Here is a 26,195-nt window from a genome sequence, read left to right as displayed (position 1 = left end):
AATCAACCTAGTGAACCTTCTCTGAACAGCCTCCAATGCAAGTATATCCTTCCTTAATACGGAGACCAAAACTGTTTGCAGTACTCTAGGTGTGGCCTTACCAATACCCTGTACAGTTGTAGCAGGACTTCTCTGCTTTTATACTCTCTTCCCCTTGCAATAAAGACCAACAGTCCATTTGCCTTCCTGATTACTTGCTGTACCTGCATACTAACTTTTTGTGTTTCATGCACAAGGACTCCCAGTTCCCTCTGTATTGAAACACTTTGCAATTGTTCTCTATTTAAATTGTAATTTGCTTTACTATTTTTTTCTGCCAAAGTGTATAATCTCACATTTTCCCACATTATACTCCATCTGCCAGATTTTTCCCACTCATTTAGCCTCTCTATATCCCTTTGCAGATTTTTTGTGTCCTCCTCTCAATTTGCTTTCCCATCCATCTTTGTATCATCAGCAAACTTGGCTACATTACACTCGGTCCCTTCATCCAAGTCATTAATATAGATTGTAAATAGTTAAGGACCCAGCACCGATCCCTGCAGCACCCCACCAGTCACTGTTTGCCAACCGGAAAATGACCCATTTATCCAACTCTGTGTTTTCTGTTAGTTAGCCAATCCTCTATCCATGCTAATATATTGCCCCTAACCCCCGTGAACTTTTATCTTGTGCAGTAACTTTTTATGTGGCACCTTATCGAATGTCTTCTGGAAATCCAAATACACCACATCCACTGGTTCCCCTTTATCCACTCTGCTCGTTAATATCCTCAAAGAACTCCAGCAAATCTGTCAAATGTGATTTCTCTTTCATAAAACCATGCTCACTCTGCTTGGTTGAAGTATGCTTTTCCAAATGCCCTGCTATTGCTTCCTTAATAATGGACTCCAGCATTTTCCCAACGACTGATGTTAAGCTAACTGGTCTATAGTTTCCTGCTTTTTGTCTGCCTCCTTTTTTAAATAGGGGCGTTACATTAATGGTTTTCCAATCCGTTGGGACTGCCCCAGAATCCAGGGAATTTTGGTAGATTACAACCAATGCATCCACTATTTCTGCAGCCATTCTTTTAAGACCCTAGGATGTAAGGCATTAGGTCCAGGGGACTTGTCTGCCTTTAGTTCCATTATTTTACCTAGTACTACTTCATTCGTGATAGTGATTGTATTAAGTTCATCCTTTCCTATAGCCCCTTGATTATCCACTATTGGGATGTTTTTACTGTCTTCTACCGTGAAGACCGATACATGCAACTTTGAACACGTGTACCAAATGTAAATCAGGCATAATTTTAAACTTGTTGCCCCATCACATAACAAACCCCAGTAAGCCGCAACATTGGAAAATCACTGTACACATCCCCCAATTTTGCAATCAAAAATAGTCAAAAAATATGTGTAGGACATGCAACTATTTCTGGCCTACATTGTTCCTAAATAAATTATTGTATAAAAGGTACATTAACCCGAAAATTAGCTCACACAATTCCTAATGGGGAAATAAGGTATCACAGCATTTACATGCATATATAATTTTTTTAACAAAGTAGCATTTGGCTTTGGAGGAAAAAAAACAATTCAAAAAGTCAGTTTTTGGTGACAAGTCATATGGGCTGGATTGTGGGTTCTGCTCATTTCGAGGTGGTAATAACGGCGGGACGGTAAAGTTTGCGCCTCAATCAGCAAAATTCATCAGCTGGGCCCCGAGTGTGGGGCGGAAGGCGTTCCACACCTTTCTTGGGGTGCTAGGGGCGGAACCTGAAAAAAACCCACCAAAAACATCCCAATAAATAACTCGCGTCACCACAATATAAATCGCAAAAAAAAAAAAAAGTGCAGCCACTACAGCTTGGACTGCCAGCTTTCACAGGTGTTCCCACCAGGGCGCTCTACGGAGTGCTAAGGGTCGGGTGGCAGCCAACAATCAAGCCGGTGTCGCAACCAGGGGCGTTGCACACCGGCACGCCTCTTCCGGGCGGTAATGCTCCCCGCACCAAAAGTCCCAGCGGGGCGCTGGAAACCGGCCGCCTGCCCGGAAGTATTTATTGCCGCCCCTCTGTGGCACTAACGGGCGGCAGAAGTCCGAAAATTCAGCTTATAATGTTTAGGGAACATTACATTCTGCACATAGTGTTGATGGAAAGCACTGTAGAATTCTTCGCAGTGACAACAAACACTAGAATTCGCCTCAGTCTTAAAAGGCCGACCCCTTTTCCGGAGACTAAGTCCCCTAGTTCTGGACTCTCAAGCCAAGGGAAACAATTTCAGAATCTATTCTGTCAATCCCCCTTAGAATCTTGTCTGTTTCAATGAGATCTCCTCTCATTCTTCTAAATTCCAGTGTATAGGCCTATCAAGAAAGACTGGATCAACTGGGCTTGTATTCACTGGAATTCAGAAGAATGAGAGGGGGCCTCATAGAAACGTTTAAAATTCTGACGGGTTTAGACAGGTTAGATGCAGGAAGAATGTTCCCAATGTTGGGGAAGTCCAGAGCCAGGGGTCACAGTCTAAGGATAAGGGGTAAGCCATTTAGGACCGAGATGAGGAGAAACTTCTTCACCCAGAGAGTGGTGAACCTGTGGAATTCTCTACCACAGAAAGTAGTTGAGGCCAATTCACTAAATATATTCAAAAGAGAGTTAGATGAAGTCCTTACTACTAGGGGGATCAAGGGGTATGGCGAGAAAGCAGGAAGGGGGTACTGAAGTTGCATGTTCAGCCATGAACTCATTGAATGGCGGTGCAGGCTAGAAGGGCTGAATGGCCTACTCCTGCACCTATTTTCTATGTTCCTATCTACTCAATCTCTCCTCATAGGACAATCCTCTCTTCCCAGGAATTAATCTAGTGAAGTATCTAAGTCTTCCTTAGATAAGGAGACCAAAAGTGTACACCATACTCTAGGTGTGGTCTCAGCAAAGATCTCTACAATTGTAGTAAGACTTCCCTACTCTTGCACTCTAACCCCATAGTTACAATGGCCGACATGCCATTTGCCTTCCTAATTGCTTGCTGTACCTGCATGCTAACTCTGTTTCCTGTACGAGGACACCTAAATCTCTTTGAACACCAATATATAATAGTTTCTCACCATTTAAAAAAGATTCTGTTTTTCTATTCTACAAAAGTGAATAACCTCACATTTCCCAACATTCTACTTCATCTGCCACCTTATTGCCCATTCACTTAACCTGTCTATATCCCTTTGAAGGCTCTTTGGGGGAGAAATTCGGGAGCGGCACTAACCTTTAAAAGTTGTTTTTTAACTTTTTTAAAAAATTGCCGTTTGCTTGATTTAGCACTCCACTCCCTTCCTGGAGCGCAACAGACAGCAGGCGTGGCAGTAGGTGTGCAGCACTGCACAATGGGTCGTGCTGTGCTGCCGCGTTGGAAGGCTCCTCCCCTCCCTTAAAGGGAAGGGCTATCACTGCAGGCTCTGCAAAGGAAAAACTGAGCTGGACCCCGACAACAGCCACGATCCAGCCCGATCAGTCCGATGCACTGCAGCAGAGTGCCGGTCTGATCGATCGTGGGGAAAAAGCATTGAAAAGAATTCAGAGAGAATTTCAGCATTTGTTTTACTTACCTTGGCCATCTCGCCTTTAGGCATCGCCCCCAAAGCGCTCGGTCTCCCATTGAACATCTCCTGCAACTGCCGGTGTTTTTGCCCATCGATGCTGCACGGCGATGACATCACAATCTCTGGAAGGAGGAGATCGGGGTGCAACGCCATACCGCCACCGAATATAGTGGGAGTCAGTCTTCTCTACCTCCGGAGACGATAATGGGAGGCGCTAAGGAGGCCAATTACTAGGCTTTTGCATCCTCATAGCTTGCTTTCCCACCTAGCTTTGTAGCATCAGCAAACTTGGATATATTACGCTCTGTCCTTTCATCTAAGTCATTAATATAGATTGTAAATAGCTGAGTCCCAAGCGTTGATCCTCGTTGCTGCTTGCCAATCTGAAAATGATCCGTTTATCCCAACTCTCTGCTTTCTGTCCATTGACCAATCCTTTATCCATGCTAATACATTACCTCCAATCCCTTGAGCCCTAATCTTGTGTAACAACCTTTTATGTAGCACCTTATCGAATGCCTTTTAGAAATCCAAATATACTACATCCACTGGTTCCCCTTCATCTACCCTGCTAGTTACATCCTCAAAAAACTCTTATAAATTAATAAATTTGTCAAACATGATTTCCCTTTCATAAAACCATGTTGACTCTGACTAATCATATATTATGATTTTCTAAGTGCCCTGTTACCACTTCCTTAATAATCAATTCCAATATTTTCCCAACAACTGATGTCAGGCTAACTGGCCTGTAGTTCCCTGTTTTCTCGCTCCCTCCTTTCTTGAACAGCGGAGTTACGTTAGCTACCTTCCAATCCATTGGGACCGTTCCAGAATCTAGGGAATTTTGGAAGATCACAACCAATGCATTCACTATCTCTGCAGCCACCCCTTTTAGAACCCTAGGATGTAGTTCATCAGGTCCTGGGGATTTGTCAGCTTTTAGTCCCATTAGTTTCCCAAGTACTTTTTCTCTACTGTTACTCACTCTCATTAGCCCCTTGGTTCCCCATTATTTTTGGTGTACATTTTGTGTCTTCTACTGTGAAGACAGATACAAAATATTTATTTAAGGTCACTGCCATTTCCTTGTTCCCCAATATAAGTTCTCTTGTCTCAGCCTCTAAGGAACCAACGCTTGCTTTTGCTACTCTCTTCCTTTTTACAAACTTGTAGAACCTCTTACCATCTGTTCTTATATTTCTTGCTAATTTACTCATATTTCATTTTCTCCCTATTAATGTTTTGATCATTCTTTGCAGGTTTCTAAAGCTCTCCCAATCATCGGGCATACTACTATTCTTCGCAACATTATAAGCCTCTTATAATCTAATACTATCCTTAACTTCTTTAGTTAGCCACAGTTGGATCACTTTTCCTGTGGATTTTTTATTTCTCAATGGAATGTATATTCGTTGAGAATTTTGGAATATTTCTTTAAATGTTTTCCACTGCTTATGTACCATCATACCTTTTAATCTAGTTTTGCAATCTACCTTAGCCAACTTGCCCCACATATCTACGTAATTGGCTTTATTTAAGTTTAAGACTCTAGACTCTAGTTTCGGATTTAAGAATGTCATACTCAAACAATGTGAAATTCTATCACATTATGATCACTCTTCTCTAGAGGATCCTTTACTATGAGATTATTAATTAAACCTGCCTCATTACACAAAACTTGATCTTAAATAGCCTGTTCCATGACAGCAAGTTCCACATTCTACCACTCACTGTGTAAATAAGTTTCTCCTGAATTCCCCATTTGATTTATTCGTGGCTGTCTTATATGTATGGCCCCTCGTTTTGGACTCCCCTACAAGTGGCAACACCTTCTCTATGTTTACCTTATCAAACCCTTTCATAATTTTAAAGACCTCTATCAGGTCATCTCTGAGTTCTCTCTTTTCTAGAGAGCCTGTTGAGTCTTTCCTGATAGTTGTACCCTCTCAGTTCTGGTGTCATCCTTACAAATCATTTTTTCCCTTCCTTCAGTCGAATAATGTTGGCACAATTATAATGGTGTGGTGCTGCTTCTGCTTATGGATGAACAGAGAAGTGCAGCGGCGATGTGTTTTACTGATGCAGATCTAAAGAAACTCATACAGAACCGATAATACAATTTTGAAACTCTTGATGCACGTAAATGGCAGATGCATTGTGGTTCTCTTGACCAGTGCAGGTTTATGTTAACCCAAGCTTTGTTGTAACATCTGTTGCCTTTAAAGCACTTTAATGTAGAAACAATTTATAATTGCAACAGAAGGCGGGTTGGCATTCTGAAATGCTGTGCGCCTGATGTCGCTTGCAGTTTAAAAATCTTTTGTTAAAACACTAAGCCTGCTGATGAATGTGCCCAACAAACCATAACCCATCTTGAAGGGGAAAATATACTTGCTGTTCATGCCTATTCAGATAGTGTGACAGCTGTGACTCAGTTGGTAACACTCTCGCCTCTGAGTCAGGAGGCTGTGGGTTCAAGTCCCATTCCAGAGACTTGAGCACAAAAATCTATGCTGACACTCCAGTGCAGTGCTGAGGGAGTGCTGCACTGTCTCGGGTGCCATCCTTCTGATGATACGTAAATTCCGAGGCCCCGTCTTTTATGGTGGACGTAAAAGATCCCGTGGCACTATTTCGAAGAAGAGCAGGGGACTTATCCCCGGTGTCCTGGACAATATTTATCCCTCAATCAACATCACAGAACTGATTATCAGGCCATTAACACGTTGCTGTTTGTGGGAGCTTGCTGTGCACAAATGGTCTGCTGCGTTTCCTACATCACAACGGTGACTACACTTGAAAAGTACTTAATTGGCTATAAAGCGCCTTGGGAGGTGCTATGTAAATGTAAGTCCTTTCTTCCTTTGAAGGAACATTCTGTTCTGCATTTTCACAAGTGCAAGAAAATTGTGAAGTGATGGTAATTTGTTCTCCTTACTTTTATAATCTAGGTTTATTTCCTTCCACTGAGTAACACGATCCTCAGTTGCTTTAAAGATGATTCTATCTTTGCCTGGGAAAGTGACACGCTACATTGCAAGTATCAATTACCAGTACCAGGAGATGAATCCCGGATAAATTATAAAGCTTTTGCTGTCACCAGGTAGGATATGTACTGGGTTTTGATATGTCCTATTTTAAGAAGAAAAGTGCATTCCAATTACCTTGTTTTGGGGATTTGGCTTTTTACATAGAATCACCCAGCACAGAAGGAGGCCATTCAGCCCATCGGGCCTATGCTGCCTCTTTGAAAGAGCTCTCCAATTATTCCCACTCCCTGATCTATCCCCATAGCTCTGCAAATGTTCCCTTTTCAAATATATATTCAAGTTACTAATGAATCTGCTTCCACTGCCCTTTCAGGCAGTGCATTCCAGTTAATAACAACATGCTGCGTAAAAACAAAAAAAATTCACCTCTGGTTCTTTTACCAATCACTTAAATCTGTGTCCTCTGATTACCGACCCTCCTGCCGGTGGAAACCACTTCTCCTTATTTACTTTTATCAAAACCCCATAATTTTGAAATTCATCTTTTGGATAATTTTTTTTAGATTTGTTTTATGGTTTAACCATTGGGTTTTCTCTGTTTTGGAGCACACTTCCATACATTGTACCTTATGACAATCGTGGTTAGCAGACAAATCATGTTCAACTGGTTACTTTTTAAAATAATTAAAAAAAATATATATATTATCAAGAATTATTGTAGTGTGCTTATGTTCATTCATCAGCGGGTTATAATAGCTTAACTAGTTTATTTTTTGAAAACAAGTTTTCTTTTTAAGCTTTATTTTCTTCTCTCCCCTTTTGAAGGTAAATGACTCCTTGCTGGTGTGTAATTCCATAAGCTCTCAATATCCTCAAGTACCTTGCCTCAGTGGCCATCTTAACAGGTCAAATCCTTGACCGCAAGATGTCTGTCGGCTATTCAGCTGCAGGATGGGAGGACAACGTGTCTGAGCCTATTTTCTGTCATTATCCACTATCCTCACACATGGATTTCCAACAAGAGTTGCTAGCTAGCTTTCCCAACCCTTCCCCCCCCCCCCCACATGGGGCTAATTAGAACGCCCCTGCTGGCACTCCAGCTGAGATCAATTAACTCGGCATAAAACAGGAGGGCTCAAAGCTTAAATCTTCTGGTCCATATGGCTCAGTTACTCAACTCGCTCAGCCACTGGAGAACCTTAGTTAACATTCCTCGTACAATATATGTGATTGCAGTACTATCTTCCTCCTGACTCCTTCTTTCTAGTGCCCTCTGAGCCCCGTAAATATGTATCTTGCAAATCAGGATTTATGTCATTCTTAATACTTACAGGGATGGTCGAGCTCTTGTAGCAGGAGGAAAATCCAACTTTCTTCACTGCTGGTGCCTGAACGCCAGGCAGCTGCAGCGGATAATTCAGATGCCTCCAAAAGTGCGAACTGTTCGACAGCTGGAATTTCTCCCTGACAGTTTTGATGGCGGATCGAGCCAGGTGAGCACTTCAGTTGAGGGGAAGCTTGTGATATATTCTTTACGACATCACAAACACACACATCACACAAGATGGCTCTTATTGGAAACTGTCATCATGTGACTTGTCACATGACACTTTGTTATACACCAGTAGTACCACAGTAGTCCACTAGGTGGAGCTATATTACACTTCTCCCTCCTTAATGAAAACATAATCCAAAACAATCATCATACATAACTTGCATGGTTATACACAACAAAAGATATGGGCTTGTTTTGCCATATTTACAAATCAAACGTAACGACTTGTTTTCTGTTTCAAAAAGGATACCTTCTCTCTCGAACAGAACTTTCCAAACTTGGTGTCGATCTTAGACTCATTCTAGGTTGAGCCTGAGGAGGATTTTCCTCCAAGAGTAACCTTTGATCTACATTTGGACTCTCTACAACTTCAAACTGTTTGTCTACCTGACTCGGACTTAAATTCTGACTTTCTCTTCGACTTGTTTCTAGAACATCTGATGTAGGATTTGTACTGGTACTCTACTTGTAACAAGACAATCTGACTCATCTGACATAATCGAATCATTCCAACTTTCAACTCCTTCCACATCTGTAGGTAAAATCTGATCAATGTGAACAAACCTAACCTTTCCATGATCAAACATCTTGACCATATATGTGCGAGGGCCACATATCTTCACTATTCTTCCTGGTAACCACATTAACCATTTATGGTGCTGGTTCTTCACTCTCACCTTCTGATTCAATTTCATACTTCTCTCTCTATCACTCTACCTCTATCATGACTCTCTTTCTGCCTTGTTTGTTTCTCTTCTATTGGCTATGCCAAGTTTGGCTTTAACAACGAGAATCTGGTTCGTGGCTGTTGTTTGAGAAATAACTGCTGGAGTTCTACCAGTAGGAGTATTACGATAAGTAATTTTTTTAAATTGCCAATTTGTGGTCCAACGGCAACTGCCGTTTCTTTAGATTTGGATCCAACATTTGCTTAATGAGGGCACGTTTTACAATTTGTACTGTGCGCTCTGCTGCACCATATGAAGCAGGGTGGTATGGTGGAACTTTGATATGTTTCACACCGTTTCTGCTCATGAACTGTGCAAATTCTTTTGAACAAAATTGCAGCCCATTATGAGACACCATTTCTTCTGGGAGACCATATGAAGAAAACAATCTTTGCAAATTGTCTAGTGTTTTACTTGTTATTTTCCACATCAGAAACACCTCTAGCCACTTCGAATGGCTATTAATCATAATGAATAATTGTTGCCCTTCCAGCTCAGCAAAATCTATATCTACCCTTTGACACACCCTAGGAGACCATTTCCATAGAAACATAAAAACATAGAAAATAGATGCAGGAGTAGGCCATTCGGTCCCTCAAGCCTGCACCACCATTCAGTAAGATCATGGCTGATCATTCACCTCAGTACCCCTTTCCTGCTTTCTCTTCATACCCCTTGATCCCTTTAGCCGTAAGGGCCATATCTAACTCCCTCTTGAATATATCTAACGAACCGGCATCAACAACTTTCTGTGGTAGAGAATTCCACAGGTTCACAATTCTTTTAGTGAAGCAGTTTCTCCTCATCTCGGTCTTAAATGGCTTACCCCTTATCCTTAGACTGTGTATCCCCTCCAAAGCTAGTATATCCTTCCTTAAGTACTGGTCACCTTACTTAAGGAAGGATATACTAGCTTTGGAGGGGGTACAGAGACGATTCACTAGGCTGATTCCGGAGATGAGGGGGTTACCTTATGATGATAGATTGAATAGACTGAGTCTTTACTCGGAGTTCAGAAGGGTGAGGGGTGATCTTACAGAAACATTTAAAATAATGAAAGGGATAGACAAGATAGAGGCAGAGAGGTTGTTTCCACTGGTCGGGGAGACTAGAACTAGAGGGCATAGCCTCAAAATACGGGGAAGCCAATTTAAAACCGAGTTGAGAAGAAATTCCTTCTCAAGAGGGTTGTGAATCTATGGAATTCTCTGCCCAAGGAAGCAGTTGAGGCTAGCTCATTGAATGTATTCAAATCACAGATAGATAGATTTTTAATCAATAAGGGAATTAAGGGTTAGAAACATAGAAAATAGGTGGAGGAGTAAGCCATTCGGCCCTTCGAGCCTGCACCGCCATTCAATGAGTTAATGGCTGAACATGCAACTTCAGTACACCATTCCTGCTTTCTTGCCATACCCCTTGATCCCCCTAGTAGTAAGGACTACATCTAACTCCTTTTTGAATATATTTAGTGAATTGGCTTCAACAACTTTCTGTGGTAGAGAATTCCACAGGTTCACCACTCTCTGGGTGAAGAAGTTTCTCCTCATCTCGGTCCTAAATGGCTTACCCCTTATCCTTAGACTGTGACCCCAGTTTCTGGACTTCCCCAACATCGGGAACATTCTTCCTGCATCTAACCTGTCTAAACCCATCAGAACTTTAAACGTTTCTATGAGATCCCCTCACCATTCTTCTGAACTCCAGTGAATACAAGCCCAGTTGATCCAGTCTTTCTTGATATGTCAGTCCCGCCATCCCGGGAATCAGTCTGGTGAACCTTCGCTGCACTCCCTCAATAGCAAGAATGTCCTTCCTCAAGTTAGGAGACCAAAACTGTACACAATACTCCAGGTGTGGCCTCACCAAGGCCCTGTACAACTGTAATAACACCTCCCTGCCCCTGTACTGAAATCCCCTCGCTATGAAGGCCAACATGCCATTTGCTTTCTTAACTGCCTGCTGTACCTGCATGCCAACCTTCAATGACTGATGTACCATGACACCCAGGTCTCGTTGCACCTCCCCTTTTCCTAATCTGTCACCATTCAGACAATAGTCTGTCTCTCTGTTTTTACCACCAAAGTGGATAACCTCACATTTATCCACATTACACCTCATCCGCCATGCATTTGCCCACTCACCTAACCTATCCAAGTCATTCTGCAGCCTCATAGCATCCTCCTCGCAGCTCACACTGCCACCCAACTTAGTGTCATCTGCAAACTTGGAGATACTACATTTAATCCCCTCGTCCAAATCATTAATGTACAATGTAAACAGCTGGGGCCCCAGCACAGAACCTTGCGGTACCCCACTAGTCACTGCCTGCCATTCTGAAAAGTACCCATTTACTCCTACTCTTTGCTTCCTGTCTGACAACCAGTTCTCAATCCACGTCAGCACACTACCCCCAATCCCATGTGCTTTAACTTTGCACATTAACCTCTTGTGTGGGACCTTGTTGAAAGCCTTCTGAAAGTCCAAATACACCACATCAACTGGTTCTCCCTTGTCCACTCTACTGGAAACATTGTCCACTCTATTGGAAACATCACAGCCGTCACCCTCTTGGACCGGCTCATGCTGTACCTTGCAGTGGCATGCACCTTTTATGGCCCTGACCTGCCGCAGATGGTTCCTTGCAGGTCGGAGCCTCGCTGTGGACCGGGACGAAGGAGTGGCGAGAGATTGTAGAGCGACGTGATCGGGGCGCAGGAGAGGCGTAAGTTCGGGGCCCAGAAAAGGTGAGGGCCCAGGGGCAGCATGGGCCAGCCCACACTGCGATGTGTGTGTGCACTAGGTCCGTGCAGCAGAGCTGGTCTCCAGTCGTTTTGGTTAATCTTTGCGACTGGACCAAGACCTAGCTCTGTCAAGCCCGTGTGGTGACTGGTGTGTAACGGCCACCACACGTTAAAAAAAAATCCAAGCAAAGGCATCTTCCGCTCATCAATATGCAGTTTGGGACCTGGAATATTAGGTCCTTCATTGAAACACCTGGGAACTCATTCCTTTTTGGTGGAAGCAAGTGATCCTCGATACAAAGGACCGCCTAAGAAAAAGACCTTTATATTTGTTTGGATTGTTGTCTTTAGATCCTTTTAAGGGGTCAGATGTAAAGTTCACTAAACCAATCCAAAACCAATTTAAACATCTGGCATTTCATTTTGGAGTAAACGATTTTGATCCCCTTATGTTTGGAGTTGGTCTGGAAACAGTTTTTGATTACAGAGAAATCCCTTACATTTTTATTGATAATTTATTTTGTGCTTTCATCTTATGCCACGTTATATTTGTCATACAAATTGATTTTAGTAGGGAAAATGTTATACCATAAATCTGAAATAGATTTGCGAACTTTTGAATCTTGTCCATGAATTTCCTTTCTCCAGGAAGAATAACAGAGAGAGCAGTGGACATCTTCATGATTCAGTATCATGCTAACTGAGATGTCCATTTTTTGGCTGCTTTATTTAAACAAAGTAGCATTGACACTTTCGGAGACCTAGGATTGAACTGATGGATCTCTCTGATAAATGAAGGCAATGCAAGTGAGGTTCCATTAAATTTTACAATGTGCTACAATGTTGTATCTCATCCTAAATGAGTCGATCATGTTCTGGTCCTTAACAAAACTTGGCCAAATTAGATCTTCACCTTCCGCTGAACTGTTGAGAGTGAGACCGATCTGGTCTTGTGCAATAGCAGTCAGTCTTGGGGAGGAATGGGTCCAGAAACAGAGTGAGACAATCTATGCTGAATTTTATCAGTTACTGCTGACACACTATCCAGATACCCAAATCGTTTTATCATCAGCATGAAACAATAATGGTTAACGTTTATGTCCGCAGCTAGACCCACCAAATCTCAAACCAGCCTGACCATTGGCCATGGCTTACAGTCTCTGTTCCCATACGATGAACCATGAGCTGACTGAGTGTAATCTGGAACCATAGCAAAAGAGAATTAATGGGTGGGGTCGGACACCCAGCCAGTAGGTCAAACAAATGCATCTATCACAGCTAATCATAGTGAAAATATCCCTGCCTAGGTGAGAAAGGGGCCAGGAGCTCAAAATAGGCAGAGTGGCCTGGAAACAACCTAACTTGTACAGGGTTAGTTGATAAGAAAAGCCCAGCAGAGATGCTTCAAGCCGGATTACTGTTGCCTTTATTTTTTGTTCACGGGTAATGCTCTAGGAGTACTAAGTAAAACAATCGAAGAATGGTGCCATCAGCACCCAAATTAGTTATTGCACTTGAAAGACTTTGTTTAAATTATTACTTATGCAGCTATATAGGATAACACATACACGACAATACTAGACTGGAATTAAAATCAATGAATAAGACCGTGCCTTAAACTTCACAGCTTGGAATGTTATCTGAAGCCAGACATTAGATTCCAGCCTTGAAATCATAACTTGTTTTAATTAATCTATAATAATTTAAATTTTAAAAACAATTTTTGTACCAGTACTGGCTATCAGTACAAATGTTGACTAGCAGTATATATGATTTAACAGTGAAAGCTTTGCTGTTCCGACAGGGTTGGTATGTCCATGATGTTCTGCAATGTGCAACTGATGGAAATCATCATCATCATCATCATAGGCAGTCCCTCGGAATCGAGGAAGACTTGCTTCCACTCTTAACATGAGTTGTTAGGTGGCTGTACAGTCCAATACGAGAACCACAGTCTCTGTCACAGGTGGGACAGATAGTAAGTTGAGGGAAGGGGAGGGTGGGACTGGTTTGCCGCATGCTCTTTCTGCAGTCTGCGCTCGATTTCTGCATGCTCTCAGCGACGAGACTCAAGGAGCTCAGTGCCCTCCCGGATGCATTTCCTCCACTTAGGGCGGTCTTTGGCCAGGGACTCCCAAGTGTTAGTGGGGATGTTGCACTTTATCAGGGAGGCTTTGAGGGTATCCTTGTAACGTTTCCGCTGCCCACCTTTGGCTCGTTTGCCGTGAAGGAGTTCCGAATAGAGCGCTTGCTTTGGGAGTCTCATGTCTGGCATGCAAACTATGTGGCCTGCCCAGCAGAGCTGATCAAGTGTGATCAGTGCTTCAATGCTGGGGATGTTGGCCTGGTCAAGGATGCTAACGTTGGTGCGTCTGTCCTCCCAGGGGATTTGTAAGATCTTGCGGAGACATCGTTGGTGGTATTTCTCCAGTGACTTGAGATGTCTACTGTACATGGTCCATGTTTCTGAGCTATACGGGAGGGCGGGATTTACTACAGCCCTGTAGACCATGAGCTTGGTGACAGTTTTGAGGGCCTGGTCTTCAAACATTCTTTTCCTCAAGCGGCCGAAGGCTGCACTGGCGCACTGGAGACGATGTTGGATCTCGTCGTTAATGCCTGCTCTTGTTGATAGGAGACGCCCGAGATAAGGGAAGTGGTCCACATTGTCCATGGCCGCACCGTGGATCTTGGTGACTGGGGGGCAGTGTTGTGCGGCGAGGACAGGCTGCTGGAGGACCTTTGTCTTACTGATGCTTAGCGTAAGGCCCATGCTTTCGTACGCCTCAGTAAATACGCCGACTATGTCCTGGAGTTCAGCCTGTATGTGCGCACAGACGTCGTCCGCGTACTGTAGCTCGACAACAGAGGTTGGGGTGGTCTTGGACTTGGCCTGGAGACAGCAAAGGTTGAACAGGTTCTCACTGGTTCTGTAGTTTAGTTCCACTCCAGCGGAGAGCTTGTCAACTGTGAGGTGGAGCATGACAGCGAGGAAGATTGAAAAGAGGGTTGGGGCAATGATGCAGCCTTGCTTGACCCTGGTCCGGACGTGGATTGGGTATGTGATGGATCCGTTGGTAAGGATCACGGTCTGCATGTCGTCGTAAATCATAAACATTGGACAACTGGCAGTCTTCCTACATTCCAACGGTGACTACACTTCAAAACGTTCTTAATTGGCAGTGAAGCACTTTGGGACGTCCAGAGGTCGTGAAAAGCGCGATATAAATGCAAGATTATTGTTTATATTACTTTAATTTTAACCAAATTGCGTTGTTATGGGACCGCAGACCTGCACTTTGGATGCCTTCATTGCTTCTTCGCTGCTTTTACCAGGGAACAGTAGCACAGCGGTTATGTTATTGGTCTAGTAATCCAGAGGCCTGGACTAATGATCCGGTGACATGGGTTCAAATTTCTCCACGGCATCTTAGGTAAAACTGCAATTAAAAAAAAAAGCTAGCGTCCGTAATGTTGACCATAAAACTGCTGGGTTGTTGTTTAAAAAATCCATCTGATTCATTAATTTCCTTTAGGGAAGGAAATCTGCTGTCCTTGGTCTGGCCTATATGTGACTCCAGACCCACAGCAATGTGACTCTTGACTGCCCTGTGAAATGTCCCAACAAGCTATAGTTGTTAGTTGTTCAAGGGCATGCAGGTTCAGCAGGCAGTTAAGAAAGCAAATGGCATATTGGCCTTCATAGCGAGAGGACCCGAGCACAGGAGCAGGGAGGTCCCGCTCCAGCTGTACAGGGCCTTGGTGAAAGCTGTGTGCAGTTTTAGTCTCCCAATCCGAGGGAAGGACATTCCTGCTATTGAGGGAATGCAGCGAAGATTCCCGGGATGGCAGGACAGACACATGAAGACTGGGTCGACTAGGCCTATACTCACTGGAGTCTAGAAGAATGAGAGGGATCTCATAGAAACATATAAAATGGTTATGGGGAGCGGGCGGGTAAGTGGAGCTGAGTCCACGGCCAGATCAGCCATGATCTTTTTGAATGGCGGAGCAGGCTCGAGGGGCTAGATGGCTTACTCCTGTTCCTAATTCTTATGTTCTTATGATCCCTGGTTCTGGACTTCCCCAACAGCGGGAACATTCTTTCTGCATCTAACCTGTCCAGTCCCGTCAGAATTTTATATGTTTCTATGAGATCCCTCTCATTCTTCTAAACTCCAGGGAAATACAGGCCCAGTTGATCCAGTCTCTCCTCATATGTCAGTCCTGCCATCCCAGGAATCGGTCTGGTGAACCTTCGCTGCACTCCCTCAATAGCAAGAACGTCCTTCCTCAGATTAGGAAACCAAAACTGAACACAATATTCCAGATGAGGCCTTACCAAGGCCCTGTACAACTGCAGTAAGACCTCCCTGCTCCTATACTCAAATCCTCTAGCTACGAAAGCCAACATGCCATTTGCCTTCTTCACCGCCTGCTGTACCTGCATGCCAACCTTCAATGACTGATGTACCATGACACCCAGGTCTCGTTGCACCTCCCCTTTTCCTAATTTGCCGCCATTCAGTAATATTCTGCCTTCATGTTTTTGCCACCAAAGTGGATAACCTCACATTTATCCACATTATACTGCATCTGCCATGCATTTGCCCACTCACCTAACCTGTCCAAGTCACCCTGCAGCCTCTTAGCGTCCTCCTCACAGCTCACACAGCCATCCAGCTTAGTGTCATCTGCAAACTTGGAGATATTACACTCAATTCCTTCATCTTCACATATGGACAGCTTTGAGCAATGTGTTATCTCAGGCACCGATAGTACGACTTCAATGTGCTGTTACCTTGGCCAGTTGCTGAGGCCTTGGGGCCTTTTTTAACCTGTAGGCGATTTACCTCGGTTGTCTGACAACTGGAAATGGGTCGAAATTCTCGGGCGTATTGGTTGGCCATATCCATCGACATAGCTGTCTGACAAGCTAAATCAAAAGTCAAGTTAGGAGTTGTCAACAACTTCCTTCTGATTGTTTGTGGGATGAAAAATGAAGCAAAGTGGTCACGCAGTGCTCGGTCCTGAAAGATTCCGAAATGACAGTGAATGGATAGCTTATTTACTTGATCTTGTATTCCAAAATGATAACTTTCAGCAATTTCCAGGGGCTTAGGACTGAAGTGCTGGAATCTCCTTCAGTAGCGTGTCCTTTGGTTTGACGAGAACAAGCAAATTTTTCAGGGTTTTACCTCGGGGCCTGCTTCTGTCAAGAAAATAGCCCACTTTCTTTCTAAAACCACCCATTGTCATCATCGTGGACTTCGACGATATTATTCGCGGTGAAAAACATTTCTAGCCACTCCACATATGCCCCGAAAGTCTCCCGGTTGCGATGGAACTCACCCAAGCGCCCTATTATTCCCATAGGCGTGGCCATCTGGACTCTGGCAATGTCAACAGTGTGCTTGAAATTTACCTTGGATTTTTTGCTGTGCTGCAAAACAAAGAACTTCTCGAGGTCGCTCTGTTGGTTGGCAGAATCATTTACCACAAAAATTTCAGCTAGGGAATCCAGAAATCCCATCCTACGTCGCCAAATGTGATCTATTCTTTACGACATCACAAACACGCAAATTACACAAGATGGATCTTACTGGAAACTGTCATCATGTGACACATGACACTTATTGTTATACACCAGTAGTTGGATTACCGCAGTAGTCCACTATGTGGAACTATATTACAAAACTGATGTTTGTGTCAATGGCCAGAATAGAGTACTGGTTGGAGGATGTCAGGTTAGCGCTGTGCAGTACCTGGAGTACTGAGTCATTTTACCCACTGAGACACAAGGGTGATATCCAAGCTCCGGAGCTGCTGCAGAGAAGAGTTAAGGGAGGGCTTGATCCTAGAAAAACATCGACTGTTCCACCTCATGAAGAGGTAACTGAGAGTATCACATAGAGATAATATAGTGCCTGGATTTTCTGGCGAATGGATAGAAAAAGCAGCTAATTTCAAATGGTAAACTGGGCAATAAAACCAAATCTGGAACACTACTTCAATCTAAACTTATGACAGATACCGAGAACTCAATACTGCAGAAACTCTAAAGGAGTATAAGAAGTGCAGGGGTGCAATTAAAAAAGATACAGGAAAGCAAAGAGAGAGCATGAAAGAATGTTGGCAAGTGAAATCAGGGAAAACCCAAAGATGTTTTATAAATACATTAAGAGCAAGAGGATAACTAGAGAAAGAGTGGAGACCATAAAGGAAATCTGTGTGTGGAGGCAGAGGATGTGGATATGATTCTTAATGAATACTTTGAATCTGTTTTCACAAAAGAGAGGTGCGATGCAGACTTTGCAATGAGGGAGGAGGAGTGTGAAATAATAGATAAGATAAACATAGTGAGAGAGGAAGTATTAAGCGGCTTAGCAGCTTTGAAAGTGGATAAATCCCCAGGCCCGGATGAAATGTATCCCTGGCTGTTAAGAGAAGCAAAAGAGGAAATAGCAGAGGCTTTGGCCATCATTTTCCAGTCCTCTCTGGCTACAGGTGTGGTGCTGGAGGACTGACAATGTTGTACCTTTGTTTAAAAAGGGATAGACTGAGTAATTACAGGCCAGTCAGCCTAACCTCAGTGGTGGGAAAATTATTGGAAAAGTCCTGAGGGACAGGATAAATCTTCATTTGGAAAGACATGGACTAATCAAGGACAGTCAGCATGGAAGATCGTGTCTGATTGACTTGATTGAATTTTTTGAGGAGAGTCGATGAGGGCAGTGCGTATAATGTAGTATATATGGATTTTAGCAAAGCAGTTGATAAGGTTCCACATGGCAGATTGGTCATGAAAGTAAAAGCCATGGGATCTAGGGCAAAGTGTAAATTAGATCCAAAATTGGCTCAGGCAGGAAGCAAAGGGTAATAGTTGATGGTTTTTTGTGACTGGAAGGCTGTATCCAGTGGGGTTCTGCAGGGCTCAGTGCTGGGTCCCTTGCTTTTTGTGGCATATATCAATGACTTGGACTTGAATGTTGAGGGTATGATTAAGAAGTTTGCAGTTGACACTAAAGTTGGCTGTGTAGATGATAATGAAGAAGAAGGCTGCGGACTGCAGGAGGATATCAATGTTGGCTAGGATAGATTGGCAAATGATACTTAAGGGGTTGACAGTGGATGGGCAATGGCAGACATTTAGAGACCGCATGGATGAACTACAACAATTGTACATCCCTGTCTGGCGTAAAAATAAAAAAGGGAAGGTGGCTCAACCGTGGCTATCAAGGGAAATCAGGGATAGTATTAAAGCCAAGGAAGTGGCATACAAATTGGCCAGAAATAGCAACGAACCCGGGGACTGGGAGAAATTTAGAACTCAGCAGAGGAGGACAAAGGGTTTGATTAGGGCAGGGAAAATAGAGTACGAGAGGAAGCTTGCAGGGAACATTAAAACGGACTTCAAAAGCTTCTATAGATATGTAAAGAGAAAAAGGTTAGTAAAGACAAACGTAGGTCCCCTGCAGTCAGAATCAGGGGAAGTCATAACGGGGAACAAAGAAATGGCAGATCAATTGAATTCAGTATTCACTAAGGAGGACACAAACAACCTTCAGGATTTAAAAGGGATCAGAGGGTCTAGTAAGAAGGAGGAACTGAGGGAAATCCTTATTAGTCGGGAAATTGTGTTGGGGAAATTGATGGGATTGAAGGCCGATAAATCCCCAGGGCCTGATGGTCTGCATCCCAGAGTACTTAAGGAGGTGGCCTTGGAAATAGTGGATGCATTGACAGTCATTTTCCAACATTCCATAGACTCTGGATCAGTTCCTATGGAGTGGAGGGTAGCCAATGTAACCCACGTTTTAAAAAAGGAGGGAGAGAGAAAATTGGGAATTATAGACCGGTCAGCCTGACATCGGTAGTGGGTAAAATGATGGAATCAATTATTAAGGATGTCATAGAAGCGCATTTGGAAAGAGGTGACATGATAGGTCCAAGTCAGCATGGATTTGTGAAAGGGAAATCATGCTTGACAAATCTTCTGGAATTTTTTGAGGATGTTTCCAGTAGAGTGGACAAGGGAGAACCAGTTGATGTGGTGTATTTGGACTTTCAGAAGGCTTTCGACAAGGTCCCACACAAGAGATTAATGTGCAAAGTTAAAGCACATGGGATTGGGGGTAGTGTGCTGACGTGGATTGAGAACTGGTTGTCAGACAGGAAGCAAAGAGTAGGAGTAAATGGGTACTTTTCAGAATGGCAGGCAGTGACTAGTGGGGTACTGCAAAGGCCCCAGCTGTTTACATTGTACATTAATGATTTAGACGAGGGGATTAAATGGGTGGCAGTGTGAGCTGCGAGGAGGATGCTATGAGGCTGCAGAGTGACTTGGATAGGTTAGGTGAGTGGGCAAATGCATGGCAGATGAAGTATAATGTGGATAAATGTGAGGTTATCCACTTTGGTGGTAAAAACAGAGAGACAGACTATTATCTGAATGGTGACAGATTAGGAAAAGGGGAGGTGCAACGAGACCTGGGTGTCATGGTACATCAGTCATTGAAGGTTGGCATGCAGGTACAGCAGGTGGTTAAGAAAGCAAATGGCATGTTAGCCTTCATAGCGAGGGGATTTGAATACAGGGGCAGGGAGGTGTTACTACAGTTGTACAGGGCCCTGGTGAGGCCACACATATGGAGTATTGTGTACAGTTTGTTCTCCTAACTTGAGGAAGGACATTCTTGCTATTGAGGGAGTGCAGCGAAGGTTCACCAGACTGATTCCCAGGATGGCGGGACTGACATATCAAGAAAGACTGGATCAACTGGGCTTGTATTCACTGGAGTTCAGAAGAATGAGAGGAGATCTCATAGAAACGTTTAAAATTCTGACGGGTTTAGACAGGTTAGATGCAGGAAGAATGTTCCCAATGTTGGGGAAATCCAGAACCAGGGGTCACAGTCTAAGGATAAGGGGTAGGCCATTTCGGATCGAGATGAGGAGAAACTTCTTCACCCAGAGAGTGGTGAACCTGTGGAATTCTCTACCACAGAAAGTTGTTGAGGCCAATTCACTAAATATATTGAAAAAGGAGTTAGATGTAGTCCTTACTACTAGGGGGATCAAGGGGTATGGTGAGAAAGCAGGAATGGGGTATTGAAGTTGCATGTTCAGCCATGAACTCATTGAATGGCGGTGCAGGCTTGAAGGGCCGAATGGCCTACTCCTGCACCTATTTTCTATGTTTATATGTACTGGTCAGGTGGGCAGAACAGTGGCAAATGGAATTAAATCCGGATAAGTGTGAGGTGATGCATTTGGGGAGATCTAACAAGGCAAGGGAATACCCATTAAATGGTACGACACATGAAAAGTGTAGAGGAACAAAGGGACCCTGAAGGTAGCAGGCCAGGTGGATAAGGTGGTTAAGAAGGCATATGGAATACTTGCCTTTATTAGTCAAGGCATTGAATACAAGAGCAAGGAGGTTATGCTTGAACTGTATAAAACATTGGTTTGGCTGGAGCTGGAGTACTGTGTGCAGTTCTGGTCACCATATTACAGAAAAGATGTGATTGCACTGGAAAGGGTGCAGAGGAGATTTACAAGAATGTTGCCTAGATTGGAAAATGTTGGCTATGAGGAAAGATTGGTGATGCTGGATCTGTTTTCTTGGAACAGAGGAGGCTGAGGGGAGACCTTGTTAAGGTGTATAAAATTATGAGGGGCCGGGATAGAGTGGATAGGAAGGACCTGTTTCTCTTGACAGAGGGGCCAGCAACCAGGGGTCATAGATTTAAAGTAATTAGGGAGAGGTTTAGAGGAGATAAGAGGGGGACTTTCTTCATCCAGAGGGTGGTGGGGGTCTGGAGCTCACTGCCTGAAAGGGTGGTAGAGGCAGAAACCCTCACCACATTTAAAAAATACTTGGATGTGCACTTAAAGTGCTGTAACCTACAGGGCTACGGACCAAGAGCTGGAAAGCGGGATTAGGCTGGATAGGCCTTAGTTGGCCGGTGCGGATACGATGGGCTGAAATGGCCTCCTTCCGTGCTGTAAATTTCTATGATTCTATAAACTGTTGACCGTAGGATAAGAGGCGTTCAAACTAGTGTAAAGCAGATTTGGGACTGGTGTCAGGGAGTTGGTTTTCATGCAAAGATGATTATTGGAGAAATAGATTTCCAGGTAGAGTAGTGGAGGTAAAAACCCTGTCATTATTTACATAAACAAATGATGTGATTGTGATGTGGGTGGGGGCGGGGCGGGGCTATAGGGGAGCACTATAGATTATTTCTGGAATTTGAACTTCAATAGGCTGAATAGTTTTCAGGTGCAAGTATACCTAAAAAGACGGATGTTTTTAAGAAGCCTAGGGGGAGAACTTGCGTCGTTTGCGCCTCCCGTTAGCACCCCATGAGGCGCTAACAGCACCCAAGTGACTTCTGGCCTGCGGCGAGGGGCCGCTACCGCCCCCCGCAAAATTCCAAGAGAGTTAGCGGAGGTGCAAGTCGGTAGCCCCCAGCTCCTGCCGGTAGCACCCCGGGGGGCAGCTGCGGCGCGATGATGATCATCACCGTGTGCAGCGGCCTTTTTTCGCCCAGAGCAAAACTTTGGTTGCTCCCCGTGGGGCCGCTGCGGGCAATGCTCGCGTCAGCTTCGCGGGTCCCGAACCAGGTCGCACTCCGCTTGCGGGCAAAAATTAAAGGGAAGGTGTGGTGCGCAGTTTTTTTTTTCCATGGCCGACTTACCAGTCGTGGCCTTGCATTGTCGATTTTGTCACAGTGTTGCAGCCTGGCACTCCGCTTCTGTGCTGGGCTGCTGCCACGGCACCCTGCTCTCCGGTGGTAAAGTGATGGCCCCTCGCCCCATTACAGAGTTCACAGCGTGCCCTCCCCTTTAACTTTGCGCTGCACTTCCTCTCGGGGGTGGTAACCCCAATTTCGCTGCCGGGCGAACTTCTGCGCCTGATGCAGGAAGTCATGCCTCGCCTCGCATTTCGGCCCTTTAGTTATGTTAAATTTAGAGTATTATGTTCCTCAATTCGAGTGAATGCAGTATTGAACATTTAATTTACCAGAAAATGTGGCTTGTTCATCATTAGCGTGCTACGTATTCCATTGATGTAGTATTGCCGTTTGATTTAACTTCAGTCGTTGTTGCAAATGATGTGTTTGACCAATATTACAGGTCATTGGAGTCCTGAGCCAGGATGGCATCATGAGGTTTATCAACATCCAGACCTGCAAACTGCTTTTTGACATTGGAAGCCTTGATAATGGAATTAACACCTTGGCGGTCAGTTCAAATGGACACTACATTGCAGCTGTCTTAGAGGATGGCAGCCTTGGCATTTACAGTGTCAGAGCCTTAGCACAGGAATTAAATAAGGTACTCAGTTTTATTGGCTGCTATATTAATAAAATAGATGCAAAAACTTCACTTTATGATGAATTTCAGTCATGATTTGAGGGACTTTGATAGCTGCATAAAAATAGAACTCCCATTTTATTTTGCTGTTACTGAGATTTAATAAAATGTTGAATTGTTTTGCATTTTTCTCTAACTTTCATAAATGCTACGGAAATACTGTACAGAGAATCTTTGTAGAGATTACATGCAATTTCAGTTTAGTACTGCATTTTTTTTAAATTCATTCACGGAATGTGGGCATTACTGGTAAGGCCAGCATTTATTGCCCATCCCTAATTTCCCTTGAGAAGGTGGTGAGCCACCTTCTCAAACCACTGCAGTCCATGAGGTGAAGGTCTTTTTTCGTAGGGGTTTGGTACAACTGAATGGCTTGCTAGGCCATTTCAGAGAGGAGGCATGAGCCAACCACATTGATGTGGGTCTGGAGTCACATACAAACCAAACCAGGTAAGGATGGCAGATTTCCTTCTCTAAAGAACATTAGTGAACCAGTTCATTAGTTTTTACAACATCTGGTAGATAGCTTTTTTATTCCAGATTTAAATTCCACAGCTGCTGGATCATTAGTCCAGGCCTCTGAATTACTGGTCCAGTAACATGACCACTATGCTTCCAATGTTGGCATACGAGTTGATGAGGAAAAGAGTAATCGCCTACAGATATTTATTTTTGTCTCTGTTATTTGCTATTTTTTAGCAAATAAATGGCAAAATGGATATTGATATAAAAGTAGCATCTGTTCAATATTCTGCTCTGAGTTTTTGTGTTGCCAGTTTTAGTCAGGTATGGCTGCTGTCTGCCTTAATTTTACAGTTTTTTAATCTTTTAATACAAAATGAAATGCATTCAAGAATGCACTGCCTGAAAAGGGCGGTGGAAGCAGATTCAATAATAACTTTCAAAAGGGAATTGGATAAATACTTGAAAAGGAAAAAAATTGCAGGGCTATGGGGAAAGAGCAGGGGAGTGGACCTACCTTGATAGCTCTTTCAAAGAGCCGGCACAGGCACAATGGGCCAAATGACAACCTCCTATGCTGTAAGATTCTATGACATGATAAGCCTATGTTATCACTTTTTTTATTGAGGAAATTGTGAGCCCGAATAATGAAGATGAATTGAAATGTATTCAAAATTTTCTGGAATTTGTTTTTGTTTTAGCTCCCTATAACACCCACTATTCCTTGGCTAATGCCTTCTCTCTCGGGCATCTGCTAATAGTTTTCCTGAATAGAGAAAGGGACATTTTTGAAGTAAATAAGGAAATCTTCCTAAAGCTGGGACACGTTTGTACTTTTGTAAACCCCTCTGCTAATGTGAGGGCATAAATTAATTTATTTTTTGCAGGCCCTTTTATTTCCTCGGGTCAAGTACCAGCTCCGGCTGAATCTTCCAGGTCTTTGTCAGGCGCATTAACTCTGCCTTTTTTTTTTTAAAGTGTTTTGAAGCCATGGCTCAGTCGCTTCTGAGTCAGAAGGTTGTGGGTTCAAGCCTCACTCCAGGGACTTGAGCACAAAATCAAGGCTGATACTCCCAGTGCAGTACTGAGGGAGCGTTGCACTGTCGGAGGTGCCGTCTTTCAGTTAAACTGAGCCCTCGTCTGTACTCTCAGGTGGACGCAAAAGATCCCATGGCACTATTTGAAGAAGAGCAGGGGAGTTCTTTGGGCCCACATTTACCAAAAATGTTGTTCCTACAAAGTTATAATTTTCAAAGTGAAAATAGATTATTGACTCACATTGAGTACATGTATTGTCTGTGTTTCTATGCAGTACATTGCTGGATCACTTTATAGTTTTTTAAAAAAGTGTTGGTGGGTGTACTCTATGACAAATTCGTGACATTTGTTATATTCTGTTCTACAGATACAGTACATTTAAGGAATAAACTGCTTTATTCTGCATTACAATCCTAGCTAGTCTTTCAGCTGTGACTGCGCAGTTCTCATGTTTCTAAATTTACTGTACCATGGTGCTTAGAACTGTGACTGTGATGGGACAATTGCTTGCTCCTTTGAATTCACAACATTGGCTGTAATTCTGGTTAATACTGTGTTAGTAGCAGACTTCTGGAAGAAATCAGTGCAAGTGGAGGAAATTATACTGTCTCAGGTCAATTTTATTTTCTCCAGCCTCCTCCACCACTGGTTAAAGTTGTTGCAGACAGCGACAAGACCAAGGATTCTGAAAATAAGAATGATACGTCTGGCCTGAAGATGAGAGTGACGTCTGGAAGAGTAGAAAGACCTTGGGGAGGACAAACAGCTGGGAAGAAAATCCAGACCAGGATCCTAAAGCCATCAGGCACCATACTAGAGGACAAAGAGGTTAGAAGGCTTGGAAGGGAGGGAGATTTTAAATTAAATTGACCTTAAAAAAAAAAAAAAAAAAAAAAATTTAGATCATGTGGTGAACAGTTAACAACAAATGTTAAAATATTTTCAACTAGTGACATGCCAATTTACCCTGTTTGGAAAAGAGAAATAATTTGTGATTTCTTGTTCTCTTCACAATATTTTAGAATGTGCTTCCAGCGGGTCTTAATAAAAAGCGGCTACAGGCCCTGTTAAAAGAATTTGGAGAATATCCAGTAAAGTACAGGTACACTGCAGAAACGTTCGATAATATCTACAACTTAATTTAGTACCTGCAGCTAGATTTTGTTTGAACATCCATATGTTTATAATAATTGCATTGATATGAGCTAAACTGAAGGAATTTTGAGTAGTTTGATGTAATGCTCATTGTTGGCTTCTCTCCTCTTTCACCCCCTCACCCAATACCTACATGTTCAGTTTGTTCTGGACTTGATGGAAAAAAATTGAATTGATTTTAAAATGAATGTAAACAGACAATGTGTTTGTGGGCAGTTTTGAGCTTTAAGTAGAATTATGAAGGGAACCAAAATGTCAATGTAATTTATATCTTCGCAAGTTCATAATGAACAAGTTTTTTATGTTAACAGTTACAGTTTGCATAAGGAAAGGTTGCTAACAATATAAGGTAGTCAGCAATAAATCCAATAGGGAATTCAAGAGAAACATCTTTAGCCAGAGTGTGGTGAGAATGTGGAACTCATTCCCACATGGAAAAATTGAGGCGAATAATACAGATGCATTTAAGGGGAAGCTAGCTAAACACATGAGGGAGAAAGGAATAGAAGGATATGCTGATAGGGTGAGACAAAGAGTGGTGGGAGGAGGC

General features: G+C 43.3%; 1 protein-coding gene across 3 annotated transcripts in view; it reads left to right on the top strand.

Moving 5' to 3' along the window:
• tbc1d31 (TBC1 domain family, member 31) overlaps positions 1-26,195 on the top strand; it is a 92,676-nt gene that overhangs the window by 18,328 nt on the left and 48,153 nt on the right. For all 3 annotated transcript variants that reach the window (XM_070888719.1, XM_070888713.1, XM_070888727.1), the window contains 5 exons: positions 6,540-6,691; positions 7,912-8,071; positions 22,751-22,951; positions 25,124-25,318; positions 25,513-25,592. In XM_070888719.1, the coding sequence (XP_070744820.1) occupies positions 6,540-6,691; positions 7,912-8,071; positions 22,751-22,951; positions 25,124-25,318; positions 25,513-25,592 (788 nt within the window). The remainder of the gene's footprint in view (positions 1-6,539; positions 6,692-7,911; positions 8,072-22,750; positions 22,952-25,123; positions 25,319-25,512; positions 25,593-26,195) is intronic.

Source organism: Pristiophorus japonicus, chromosome 1, assembly GCF_044704955.1.
Source record: "Pristiophorus japonicus isolate sPriJap1 chromosome 1, sPriJap1.hap1, whole genome shotgun sequence".
Lineage (NCBI taxonomy): Eukaryota > Metazoa > Chordata > Chondrichthyes > Pristiophoridae > Pristiophorus > Pristiophorus japonicus.
The sequence above is the reverse complement of the archived record's forward strand: the minus strand, read 5'-3'. Positions and strand labels throughout refer to the sequence as shown.